Below are 14,014 nucleotides of genomic sequence, written 5' to 3'. Positions count from 1 at the left end.
TTTGTTTGCAACCTCCAGGCTTGATTCTGCATGATTCCAGCCTCCAGGAAAAAAAAGAGAAAAAAAAGCCTCTCTTGATTGAATGACATAAAATAATCATGGGATTAAGGGCTTTGCTGGATCAGAACAACAGTGGGCAGCACCATGGAAACAGAAGCTCTTCAGAGCTCTGCAGAAATGCAACCAAAACTTAGAGAACATAGCCCAGTCTTAGATATAAAGCTGGTAACTGCAGTTTGGATGTTTAAGTTTGGACTCTGACCCGTACTGATGCTTCACCTCTAAAGTGTCAGAAATCCTTAGAGCAATAGTTTACTTTTTTATTATTATATTTTTTTTAATGCTGTGCTTACCTTATTGGCAGATGACAGATAGATGTAGTTATTATCTACTGGATCAAGTCGAAGTTTGGGGAAAATAGAGGTTTCTTCTTTAATTTCATATAAAACCTCTGGGCAGTTAGATTCCATATCCTCATTAAGAATAGCCTAAAACACATGAAAGAAAATGATTCACAAACCCTTTTATTGATCAGTTAGTATTTTAACCAAAAGCCCAATTTCTGTTCTTTCAGTAACTATATCAGAGTCTCTGAGCTGATTTACTGTGCCCTGATACTGTTTACTTACTGCACTGGGTCTCACGCTGTGGAAAGATGGAAGAAAAGACCATCAGAACAGAATTTCTACAACATACACAGCAGACACATTTTGCACTGAACCTAGCACTGCTTTAGTGTATGAAACATCCCACTCACCAAGTATATTCATGATTGTCACAGAAACTGAATGTGGAAGAGACACCTATATCCCCGTCATATTGTGCTAAGTACTCCTATGAGTGGAGAAGAGAGTAGTAGTCCTAAGAAAACAAACTAATATCCAGGTACCCATAATGTAAAAGTGGATCTATGCAAATAATTGACAGCAGCCTTCAAGACAGAAGTTTCTTTGTGGCTTCTGTGAGTATACATCTCAAGTGGTTCTTTCTTATTCTGCTCAACGGTAGTTTTCCACCACCCTTCTCACCAAATTCAACAGAACTAGAGACCACAGAAACTTTAATTTGCAAGTTAATAAGCACACTAACACTGATACAAGTTTCTTCCATAAACATGACTAAACAAGGTCATGTTCATGGTCTCTGCTGTGCTAAGGAGACATGAAAGACTTCAATTCTGTTTTTCATTATCAAAAGCACAGTGTGATCAAATAGACAAAAGCTTTTCAAGCTCTCTATTGTATTCCTTTCCAACTGTCTGCAATAGAAGCAAAAAATTAGAGTCATCCTTTGCAGTGTAGACAGGAAATGTACATTCTAGCAAAACTCGGAAAAAAATAAAGTATAAAAGACCTCTGGCTGGATGGTTGAAAAGTTTGATAGTGAGATAAGATGACTTTCACTTCTAAGCAACTTATTTAAGCTAGCGTAGGTCAACTATATAAGCTAAGGCAAAATTAGCCTTGAATTTTCTCTCTAATGGACAGCCATTCACATCATACAGGCCAACGAATAAATAAATATGCTCTTTGGCCATGCTCCCCAAATCTACCAATATTTAATATTTCCACTGGTAAATGTAAGGGTATGTAGAAGGAGAGTGTCTGCTCCTTTAACGGTACCTGCTCAAGGACCTTTTCCAAGGCAACAAGGAAAAGGGAGACAGTGATGGGAACCAAGTCTGGTCAGTAACAGAAATCGATGAGGGCATGAGACAATGTGGGAATCTTTATTCCAGCAAGGTTATCTGGTAGAGGACTTCTAATCTGGGAGACAGTCACACAACAGAAACATCCCAGTCACACTTGTTGCTGGGCTATCAAACTGCAGGTTCTGGTTTCAGGAAGGTCAATCTGGCCTTTACAGCTGACAAGATTGTGAACCATGAGAGCCATGGAGACCGGGAGGGTGCAGAAACTGCAGAGTTCTGCAAACCCACAGGGATGTGCAGGGGCAGGAGGGACAAAGAGGTGGGGAGAGGTTTAAAAGGGTATAAAAGGGCTGGTCACATGTAACAGGGCCCGTCGGTGCACTTGTCTGGCCAAGTCCTGCGTCTGATCACCACCGTCTGTCCTATCTTCTCTTATTTTCCCATTAAATCTTTCCTTGACTCTTTCTGTGCATATTCACACTGTCCCTCAGTGTACATGCTGCAAGGACTACTTGCCAGCTCCTGGCCAGACCTGTGTGTGTGTGAGGGAACGTCAGTGCCAGCTGCTGGAGTCATACTGGGAGTGTAGATGTCCCCAGCCTGTGGTGCCAGCAACTGAAGAGAGTGGAGTCCTAGCATCACACACTGGAGTGAGTGGGGTCTTCTGCTCCCTGCCATGGGACAGAGCCGGTCTATGTTCCCAAATCAGCTACTGGGGGGGCCAATGCGGGTGAGGTGAGTACGGGCTCCACACTGGCGGCTGGAGCGGGGCTGAAGGTTACAGCCCCTGTGCCTGGTGCTGGCTGCTGGAGGGGCCCATGTGTCTGTATCTTCCCCAGCCTGCTGTGTGTGGGGTGTGCCTGTGTATTTGCCAGCAAACTTTAAGCTGGACCAGGCAGCAAGTAGCAGGCACCTTGGATCCAGGTCGGGTATCAGGTGGGCAAGGAGTCCATGCTGGTACGCCCAGGGGGACCTGCGGATGCGGTGTGCATGAGGGACGAGTCTGTGAGTGCTGCGTGTGTGCAGCAGACTTCAGGCTGGAGCAGCCAGTAGGCCACCCGTAAAGTGGGTAAGCAGGCCCAGAATCCAGTCACGGATGCTACGCAGGCTGAGCAGCCATGCCAGTACTTGAAGGATCCATACATGTGTGCCTGTGAACCTGGAGAGTGCTGTGAGTGTGCCTGCACCAGTGACCTTCCGGCTCTAACAGCTGGAGGAGGAACGGGCCTCATCTGTGTGTCTGTGTTTTACATGAGGCCTGTGTGTAAGTGCTGCTGAAGGCAGCCCGTGTCTCTCTGGATACATGCTCAGCTTTGCTGCTGGTGGGACCTGCAAAGGGGAAAGCAGCAGCCACATCCCCAGCCTGGGCTGAGACCCTGTGACCACAGGCACCAGGCTGGGTCCCAGCGGTCCTTCGTTGGAGCGACTACAGGGGATAGCCACGCTCTTTACCTCACTTAACAAAAAATCAAAGCAAAGAAGTAAACAAAAGACAGAGTAAATGAGAACTCCACAGTCCATAAATTGATTACCGTGGGCATTAGCAGATTAATGAAATGCTTCCATGAATTCTAAACAGGGTACATAATTGCTTTTGGAAGTTATCTTGTTCTCCAAGTAACAATGCAGCAGTTACTTCACAAACAAACAAAAAAGAAATTCAGAGATGCAGGGTGGTATATCTGTTTATAATCCAGTGCCTAAACAATAGGAAAAAATACTGCATGTGAGCATGGCAGTAGCTGATGCAGAAGGGAGAAATTCCCACTCTCCACTTACCTTCAGTAACTGTCCATCATCTGTTCCCAGAAAGAGAACTATCTGATTTAAAACAACTGTGCCATAAACAGCCGCTAATCCAGAGTGAATCAAGGTAGGTGATTTCTTGATTGATCGTTCCTCCTGAAAATCAGAAATAGGAGAAAATCATTACAAAACTATTCACCTGTAATGCAAAATGTTAATTAAAAAAAAAAAAAGAGAGAGAGAATCCCTGGAAAGATTCTCAGAAAACTCAACTTCAGAAAATAGTGTGGGTGACATTTTTATTCTGGCAGAATTTCAGAGCAACATATCTTTGGAAATGTCACAGAAAACTACTTTTTTTATACATGGCAACTGGTCATATCCATGATAGGGATTACATATACTGCAGCTAAACCACTGATCTCAGTGGGACACAAATTTAGTCTAATAGCAGCACATTGCTTTGCAAAAAAAAAATCTCTTTTGGGGGACATAAGGCCCCAGACCTATTCTGGATTGCCAGTACTTCTCAATGAAGCCATGTTTTCCCATCACCTGACATCATGTATTATAAAGGCTACATATACACTCAGCAACCACTTTTAAAGGCATGCAAATGTTCTGGAGAAAGCAGACTTCAAACACACAGCCTTTTTTTTTGTGTGTCAGAAAATGAAGAGCTTCATCTGCCTGCATGGTTTCCTGCTTTACACTAAAGGAAGTTGAGACCTTATTACATAAATATAAAAATTACATAAAGCAGCATAAAGTTCATGTCAAGGAGAGCATAAAAGTATTTCCATGAACTTTAAAATCAAAATGTTACCTGCAATTCTCTGTCCAAACTGGATGAAGTTAAGAGACAAATGTATGTAAGCAGCTCATGAAAGAAAAAAATGGGTAGGGAATCCCTGTATTTTGTGGAATAAGAAACCCCAAGCCAAATAACCCAGACCTATCACCTTTACTGTAGACAACCAAGTTTTGAAAGGAAGCCCTTACTGTGTGAGAGAGTGGGAGAAGAGCTCAGGCAGAACCAGGTCTTTGGGAACAAGCCCTATATATCAGCATAAAATGCCCAGAATTTTAGCCTCAAGGACAGATCCCTAAAACTACAGGAACCCTCTGAGTATGAGACCTTATTTTGCTTTAACACACAAGACACAGTGTAAGAAGGGACCCTTAGTATCTACATTTTGCAGAAACGTGAATGCATTTCTCAAAGTTACGAAGCAAATCTCTAACATGGTAACAGCTGAATCCAGCTCTCCTGCATGCTAGGATGATGGCTTAACCCCAAAAAGCCTTTCCATATAGAAATACATTTTTTTCTGAACAGCAATCCTAAGTCAATTAAAATCTTTTTCAGTCATCTGAATTATTTTAATTAGCTTGCAAGAACGGTCACTTGGAGTAAAAGAAGACTTGATTAACTTTAATATTTAAAGTTTTTTTTTCTTTCTTTTTTTTTTTTTTCATGCAACAGGAAGAAGACATAGGAACTGTCATGTAGTGGCACAGAACTCCAGTAAAACCCAGTTTGGTATGAGCCTTTAGTGCCACAGAGATCTGTTTTATATATGGGGGAAAAAAATGATTGCAAGCATTTTGAGGTGGAAAAAGCTAACTCACTTTTTTATTAGATCAGAGGGTAACAAACTCCAGCACTGGTGCAGACAATGAGCCCTCGCTCAGACCAAGGAGTGAGGAGATGAAGTGTTCTAGGCTTTGATTTCCAAGAGAATTAGGATTTTTTTCTCAGTGCACTGTATAGCAGCGTGAGGAAGACAAACCACCCTAAGTTCCTTGCAGACTCTGTACAATAACATCACAGAAGAAGGGAGGACTCACCCAGTCTCTGAAAAGCTTTGCTGCCAGATTTTATTTTGACCCACATACTAGTAAAATAACTAGTGTCATATCAGTGCATCCTCCTCATCTGACTGAGGAACCAGTACTGACAAGTGTGGAAGCCTCCTCCCCTCACTCTGTTTGCTGGAGGGAGGGTCACTGCGACATTGAGCTAATACAGATAAGGAGAGGAGGAATTTAGATGGTGGGCAGTCACAACAAAAATAGTCTTCTCTCCTTTGCAACCTATTTCTCCAGCATGCCCATTCCCTCCAGGGTGCAGCTGCTGCTTTCACCCTTCTGTCATCCCTCTTCCAAGTGCACTGATTTTTTTAACAAGCCCTTTTACTTCTTCCACTGTGACTAATGGGGTTACAGCACTGTAGGGCCTTCCCAAGCTTTTTCTTTCACAGACAAATCCAGCCCTAAAACATATTTACAGTCTAAACTTCCCTTATACTTGAGGAGTCATTCATCTCCACAGTCATCTACGCTGTAACACTTTCAGGCTCATTCAAACACAAGAAATGCAAAAGAAAAGACAAATACTGCTGCAGAAGACTTTTATTTTTTTTTCTTTTTTTTTGTAAATTTTTCAGTTCAACCTTCTATTTTATTGTTTTGTTCCCAAAAATCTTCACATAAACAGGTAAGCTTAGAGATCTCTTGACTTAACTTGCATCTTGCTTTTAAGATCAACCCTTCTGTGCTGTTTGGTTATTGGCACGAAAGGCATTTATACTCATTTCATATTTTGCACCTCTTTTTCAGGTTTATCTCTGTATGATTCCAGCTGCAGCAATCATATTCCCACTTCTAGTTTCTGTCTTGATTTCCTCTTGATTCTTTTACATTGCTCACCTCAGAGGAAAGGGCAGCATTTTAGCTCACTCAACATTCAACATATTGCAGTTGGCCAAAAGGCAAAAATTAAGGATTTGCAAATCCATAGTGAACAAATGGGTGCAGCTATACAAAAGGGCACACAACCTGTGAGCACTGTATAGCAATAGCCAACACTGGAACAATACAAAAATGTCTTTCCTAGAGGGAAAAATCTTACGGAAACTCATTCTTCTTCCTGAACTTTACCACCCTTCAAACTCTTCCATCAGTGGCTACTACATCAGAGGGTAGCAAATACTGGTGCATGCAGTGAGCCTTTATTAATCACAAACAATCAAGGAGACAAACTGTTCCAAAAATTTATTTTCATCATTTTTTTTAAGTGGTATATAGCATAGCAATGCTGGAGGACAAACCCAGGTGTGCAAACTGCAAAACGTGAGGGAGGGTGGCAGGAAATGTGAGGGTCTTCACAGAGAAAGGTCCTGAGCCTCACGATGCAAGGCAGGAGGGTCAGTCAGAGGCTACCCTCGTGGAAGAGGCTGATGGAGGCTCCTGAGACACGGGAGGCTAGAAACGTGTGACTTCTTGCAGCAGAAGAAATGCTCCTACTCCACCCTCAGTTCTGAATTTACAGAATCAGTGAAGCGCACTACTAAGCAGTGAGGGAGAACAAGCTCCATTAAAAAAGGCTTTGAAACCAACTGGGCTTGAACTGAGCACTAGCAGAGAGAGCAAGAGGAAGTGGTGGGTGACAGTGGTTGGAGATTCCCTTCTGTGAGAGATGAAGGCACACATCTGCTAAACAGTCTTGCTGTTAAAATGGGTTTCTTTTTTTAGGGGCCCTGATCCAGTACATTGCAGAGAGACTGCCAATGATTTTCCATTCCTTAGACTACCACCCACTGTTGCACACCCACATGGACACCTAAGACACTGCCTGTAGCAAATCAGGACTACAAAGCTCTGGGGGCAAAGTGAAGGAGAGAGGACCCCAGGTTTTGTCAGTCCTATGGGGCCAGTGAAGGGTGATGCTTTCCTGGATTTGCTACCCACAAACAAGGAAGAACTGACCGGAGATGTGATAATCAGTGGCAGTCTCTGCTGTAGTACCTATGAGATAACTGAGTTCAGGATCCTGAGGGCAGTGAGGAACAAACAGCAGAGTACAGATCCCTGGACTTCAGGAGACCAGACTTCAGCTTGTTCAGGGAACTGGTTAGTGGGAAAGGATTTAGCCATGGGTCTCTTAAGAAATCTCAACTTACAGAATTTCTAGGGACCAGATGGGATCTGTAGGAAGATGCTGAAAGAGTGATATTACTGCAAGGTCATTCTCTCATACTTCAGAGATTGTGGAGATCAGAGTAAGTCTCCAACAACTGAAGAAAGGCAAACATTGCAACCCATCTTCAAAAAGGACAGTGGATGTCATTTACTTTGACTTTAGCAGGCTCTTGACACCATTTCCCACAGCCTTTTTGTATCCAAGTTGAGATGTTGAAGGCTATACAGCAGGACTGAGGGATGGGTCAAAAACCTGATGGATCATCAGGCTCAAGGAGTATCAGTTAATGGTTTGTACTCTACCTACAGATTAGTTATGGGTAGAATTCCTCAGGGAACCTACCCTGGGACATGTCCTACTCAATATCTTTATCAAGAACATGGAGAAATACACGGTGTCAGAGGGACAGGAGATGCACAGCCAAACTCTTTAGTGAGGTGCATGCAGGACAACAACCAATAATGTCCACAAACTGAAAAAGGGGAGGTTTCCTGTGGATATGACACTTTAAATAAGAAAAATCCTGATGAGGACAATTTTGCAGAATAGGTAGTGCAGTTTCCATCCATGGAGTTTTCAAGCTCCAACAGAACAAAGCCCGGTGCAACCCTGTCTGATCTCGGAGCTGACCCATGCAGGAAGCTGAACTGGAGACCTCCTCTGAAGCTCTTTCCAACCTGAATGACTCTCTGGTCCCAAGGAAGCAAGTCCTCTGTTCAGGAGTCCCCAGGCTCCCAAAATTTCTCACTCAGAACACCTCGTGAAGCCAGACGACAAAAGCAACTCTTCTTCTTACTGGTAATGTGAGAATTTAGAAGTCTCATGTGGCTTACTTCCCACACCAAACATGGGCAAACCGAAACTGGAAATTCACTGCAACTGGGCGGAAATATTCACTCTAGAAATGTTAATTCGATAAGTCTGTCAAACATCAGATGAAATACTAGCAGCCTGGTAATACACAGGAGATGACTTTACTACCGGAAAGTTAATTACAGGGTCAATTTTTGATACCAAATGATATTTACAAGTCTGTAAATCTCTCCTTAAATAAAAGATCACGAATCTTTCGGAATGAATTACCAGACAAATTCAAATGTCATTCCTGCAAATTAATGGTCATGATTAAACTAATGCAACTCCGGTGACTTCAACACCTGAATCTACCAGCTAAGATTTGTCCCAGGGTTACAAATTATGCTCGATAAATTAAGGAGCACATACCGACTCACATACTTAGCACCCACTGAATAACGCAAAAATTCAAAGAACAGGCTGTTATGTATCCTTACTTGCATTAAATAGCAGATGAAAATTCAACAGAAATATCTTATCATTTAGCAACCGTCTCAGCCTATCTGTGATCCACAAGATCCTGGGATCTCTGGGAGAGATCTGAGATTCTAGCAGCTCCTGTTCAGCCACGGAACAACAGAAGCAAAGCCCTTCTTAAAGCTCATGAGCTTCTGGAACAAGTTTGTGAAAGATTCCAGCATGCCTTGTATGTCCTGGCTAAGGAGCTTCTACTTCATAATTATGATCCACCAAAAATGTTTGTTAGTGCTCAGTCACGCTTCTGAAAAGAAACTGAGAAAAAGATTTGGCAACTTCAGATGTAATGACTATGGAAATCGTGAAGATGATGTACTTATGTACACATAGTTTACGCTATCAAGTTCAATAACATACACCTCAACAGTGTACATAAGCAGATATACTCAAAATGAAGAGATATGGATAAGAGGAAAACAAGTTGAATATAAAATTGCAAAATATTTTCACAGTTTCATCTAAGAGGTCACTTTTCTCTTGCTTGTTACAGATCATGTTTCTGGAAATAACAATGTTGCATACATCCAGAATAAACACAGCCAAGTAGGACAAAATGCTCTGTGCATTGCATTTCTCACATACTGCAAGAAATTAAACGAACTTAGCTTCTTCTTATAAGCAGAGATTCCAAAGAATTTGTTGGAGTCAAATACTTTTTGATACAGCTGGTAAGCAAAGATCTTAAAAATAACTGATTTTGAATGACAGAGTCAAATCCAGCATCAAATCTTACTGCAAATGTCTACGCGGGCTTAAGTCGTGGTCCGTGAGCAGAGACCACACACCTACCATGAGCTCCTGCAGGACGGTAAGCAGTTTGGCACCAGTCCAGGGAGGTACTCAAGTTCACACTTAACCTTAAATGCATGGGCATCTCCTCTGAAGATGACAGAACTACTCGTATGCCTAATGTTAAATATGCTCTTAAGTGCTTTACTGGGATAGGGCCAGAAAGCTTGGTACCTTACAGGAATGAGCTCACGGTAGGGCGTGCAGCAATAGCACGGCAGGGATGTCAGGAGCACAAACACCTCTGGGTGAGCCCCTCTTGCAGTGTGCCATTCAGAATCGCAGTGCCAACACAGTGCAAGCACAAGCAGCCGCGTGGGTACAGAGAGGGATGAGGATGTCTTGCTTAAGAGTAATCAGAGTAATTACAGAAATGTGAGGAATGACAGGATCGGAAGGAAGATAAACTGCCACCGATCCCTAACATGCTCTCGCTAAAAACCATATTCCTGCAGTGAGGAAATTGTATTTGCAGTCCCTACACAAACTGACAGGATGTGTCCGTGCACACACACCTCATCACATCATGTCTGAGCTCGACAGTTCAAGTGCACCCAGCAAAGGCAATTAAGACCCGCAGCACACTACAGTGCTTAACATCTTCAACACAAACGTCAGGATCATGTTTGACAAGGTCCACCAGCCACAGACACCATCCAGGTCTTGAATTCCAGGTGATCATCATGTTATAACACACTCTTTTCCTCTGTCCCAACACCGTCTTCAGAAGACTGGACACAGAGGCACATGTAAGCACTGCTGCTTGTCTACACACCCCCTACAACACGCTCCCGATGCTCTGTGCTCCAAAGCCATCCTTTCTGGCCACAGCCCGTGCCAGGGATGGCACACAACTTCCTCGCATGCTGCGTGCTGTCTGACGCGCTGCGCGCTATCTCCCTGCCAGCTCCGTACTCTGCACGCTTCTGAGTCAGAGAAGGGTATGTTCCACTTTCACAGGGACTCATGATTTGGTGAGAGACAGTAGAAGGATCTGGACTCAAACAACCCAGAAGCAGCAGCATATGGGCCTGTCATCTACAAAAGCATTCTGCATTAGCCTAGCCTAACCTTCTGTACTATAAAAAACATATTACAGCTGAACTAGATGCATTTATTTATATGTTTATAAACTATAAGCACATATCATTAGCTTAAAAAAGGGAACACAGTTAGTCATGTAACGCTACAGGTCGTATTACTACACAACACCCCGATGTCCTGTGATCACACAAAATATTAAAATACCATTATCCCATCGGTGGTAAACTGTACGTACTGTTGTGCCAAAATACCATGATTAATGACATCACTGTAGTTAGGGACATAATGTCAGGCAATCACTTTGGTCCTTTTTAATGTTGGGATTCTTCAGCACTGTGCCCAAATATAACGTACATTTCCAGGAAGGAGACAAGATTTTGGGGTTATGAAAGTAACTTTGGAGTAACAGGAGTCCAGTGTAAATCAGACAGATCCTTTGATCTGTCTGATCAGTGGATCACTGACTTTTCGTATTCAGCCATTTGGATGTGATGGAGAGAGGAGACTGAGAGGAGCACAGGTCAGGGAGGTATCTGCCTGACCTGACATGTGCTACCTTACCCTGTGAATTCCCAGGGACTCCTCTGGAACTTGTAGCACGGGGCTTTGAAAAGTGCTTATAAAGGATCTGCTGCCCAGGGAAATTTCATTTTTCTGCTTCTGCATGCTCAGAAAGCACCTTCTGAAGAAAACCCAGGAGTAATTAGAAATAAGGAATGCAAATTGCAAATCCAACTAGCAAGCAGATATTTGGGGATGAGGATGAGACTTCCGATTCATTCAGCAAGTTTGCCTTGTGAGAGCACCATAATCACGCACTAAGTTACAAATTGGCACTGGATATCAGAGAACTGGCTCTGGCTCTGTTGTGAGAGTTTCACTATTTACTTCAGCACAGTTGTTTCACCCACATGGTGAAATGGGTGTTCCCATTCATAATGACATCCTCTGACACTGGCAGTGGTGTTGCAATTCAGCAGGGAACTGAGCAGAATGAATCATATGTGCCCTCTGGTAGCTTTTATTTGGAAGAATCTCGGCACTCTGCTTTGCTGTGGGCTACATTTTGTCGCCCAGGAGAGACTACTACACTTCTTTCAAGGAGTTTCCAGCAAACTCCTGTCATAACAGTGTAAGGATTCAGGAGTTAAGCTGCAGACTCCACAGATGGCTCTGGAGCTGCAAAAAGATACGGCTTGCTTTACGATGGCTTGCTCGATCCCCTGTGGTTCCCCCTGGTACTTTTCAGCATTGTTCCTTTCTCCACAGCTCTGAAAAGACTCTGAGTGTGACTTGAAAGCACGGATGGGCCTTGCAAAAGCACCTTCTTGTCCTGAATTACATTTTTAGCTTCCCGAATTTCCTTTTCAGTTCATTTCTTTACTAGCTGCCAAGGCCACAGCAAAGCAGGTAGCCTTGCCCACCCTCTCTCCATGTGCACAGGCCACCCTACAAAAGAGGAAGGAGTTCACGAGACAGTGGTACAGAAAGAGCTGACCAGGGGATCTCCATGGGGTACCGCTTACCTCTGAAAATGTAACCACTGAGACAACAAATACACACTGGCTACTGCTGTCTGCTGTGCGTGCTTGTCTGGGGGGCTTGCGGGCCCTCTTGAGCAAGGCCAGTCCCGGGAGGTCTGGAGAACACCCGCCACCGAGCAAGCAAGCATAAATAACTCGTGAGCAATGGGCATAACAACAAGCACAGCCCAGTGCACAGGAGTCAAACTGATGGGCTTTTTTTCCATTTCTGATGTAGCTGCAATGACACGAGATGTGAATGCACAGAATAAGGTAGGAGATGCTTTATCTAGGCTCTGTGGAAAATAAAATGAGGTATGACTAATTCTTGGCAGAAAAGGGCGCACTGAGTGAACAGCCCAAGTCTTGAGCCTGACCCAGCATGCCCTCAGGTGTTCCCTCAGACACATCCTTCCTGAGACATAGCTGGGAAGGACGCTCCAGGATCTGCTAAGGGATCGTCTCTTTAGAAACAGAAAGCGCCGCGCAGATCTTCAGGGCTGCTGGCGCCAGGGCTGATGCGCAAAGCTGAGCGCGGCTCTGAAGTTCCCCTGAACTTCGCTCGCCTTTGGGTCCCCTCGCCGGGGACAGCCCTCGAGTCATGCACAGCAGCACCGGCAAAAGCAGCACCAGCGACAAGACCGGCATGCAGGGCGAAAGCTTAGCAAAACCCCGGCCAGACTTACGCAGTGGTTCTCGTTGACGGCGAAGTGCGTGGAGGCGCAGGCTTGCTCCCTCATCTCCTCCATCCCGAAGATGCAGACGGCGGTGGCGTTCCAGGTCTTGGCGCTGTGGCTGTGGTTGAAGACGCCCACCCACCAGCCCTTCGCGCCCTGGCGGATGAGGCTGGAGGACACGATCAGGCTCCTGCAGCCGCAGTCCAGGTACACCTGGCCTCGCAGGGAGAAGCCGCGCTCCGAGGGCTGCAGCTGGTGCAGCACGGCCATGCTGGGCGGCTCCGGGTCCGTGCCCGACTTGGCCTTCCAGCGGTAGTAGGGGAAGAAGAGGTGGCCGCCCCACCACAGCGCGTCGACGAAGTGCAGCGGCTCCACGTCGTACTTGATGATGCCCAGCTCCTCGCTGGGCAGCAGCGAGTCCGTGGGGCGCACGGTGATGGCGGTGGTCTGGTCGGACTCGGAGGGCTCGCAGCCCTCCCTGGCCTCGCGGCGCCCGGCCGAGTAGGTGGCCGCCACCGCCAGGTACCAGGCGCCGGCCTGCTGGAACACCACGCCGGCCGTGGAGCCGCCGGGCAGGCAGCTCACCACCTCGGTGCGGTTGAAGCGCTGGCGGTAGGCCGGCCGCTCCCACACCTCGCAGCTGCCCGACGCCCGCGTCCAGCCGGCCAGCAGCACGCCGCCGCCGCCGGGCTCCTCGTAGGGCAGCAGCAGCTTGCTGCGCACCCCGGGGGGCTCCCCGCAGCCCGAGCCCGAGCCCGAGCCCTCCGCCAGCGGCGGCACCCGGCGGCGCGGCCGCAGCTCGGGCAGCAGCTCGTACAGGCAGCTGCCGCCGGCCACCAGCACGCCGCCGCCGCTCACCTCGATGTTGTCGATGGGGGCCCCCGGCAGCTCGAACGACTGCGGGCCGCCGGCGCCCGCCAGCGCCGCCAGCAGGGCCGGCAGCAGCCAGCCCAGCCCCAGCCCCAGCCCCAGCCCCAGCCCCAGCCCCAGCCCGGCCGGCGGCGCCATGGGCGCGGGCAGCGCAGGGCTCGGCGCCGCGGGGCGCCTTCAGGCGGCGGCGGGCGGCGGGCGACGCTGCGCCATGCTGCGCCCCGGGCCGGCCGCCGCCGCCGCCGCCTCCTCCTCCTCCTCCTCCTCCTCCTCCTCGGCGGGGCGGGGAGGAGAGGAGAGGAGGGGGCGCGGTGCGGGAGCGGTGGGCCGGGCTCCTCCGGGAGGGCTGCCCAGGCACCTCGCCGCCCTGCGGCGCCGCTCGCCTCGCCTCGCCTCG

The 14,014-nt window shown here is 46.7% G+C and overlaps 1 protein-coding gene across 1 annotated transcript in view; it reads right to left on the bottom strand.

Annotated features, from left to right (window-relative positions):
* PLXNC1 (plexin C1) overlaps positions 1–13,755 on the bottom strand; it is a gene marked incomplete at its 5' end in the record, with an annotated part of 68,718 nt that extends 54,963 nt beyond the window's left edge. Inside the window, 3 exons of the mRNA XM_084305875.1 lie at positions 354–488; positions 3,431–3,553; positions 12,757–13,755. Coding sequence (XP_084162001.1) covers positions 354–488; positions 3,431–3,553; positions 12,757–13,755 — 1,257 coding nt within the window. The remainder of the gene's footprint in view (positions 1–353; positions 489–3,430; positions 3,554–12,756) is intronic.
* Between the last annotated feature and the right edge of the window lie 259 nt (positions 13,756–14,014).

This window comes from Netta rufina, assembly GCF_964035555.1.
Source record: "Netta rufina genome assembly, chromosome: 1".
In the NCBI taxonomy this organism is placed as follows: domain Eukaryota; kingdom Metazoa; phylum Chordata; class Aves; order Anseriformes; family Anatidae; genus Netta; species Netta rufina.
Note: the sequence above shows the minus strand (reverse complement) of the source record. Positions and strands in the feature narration are given on the sequence as shown.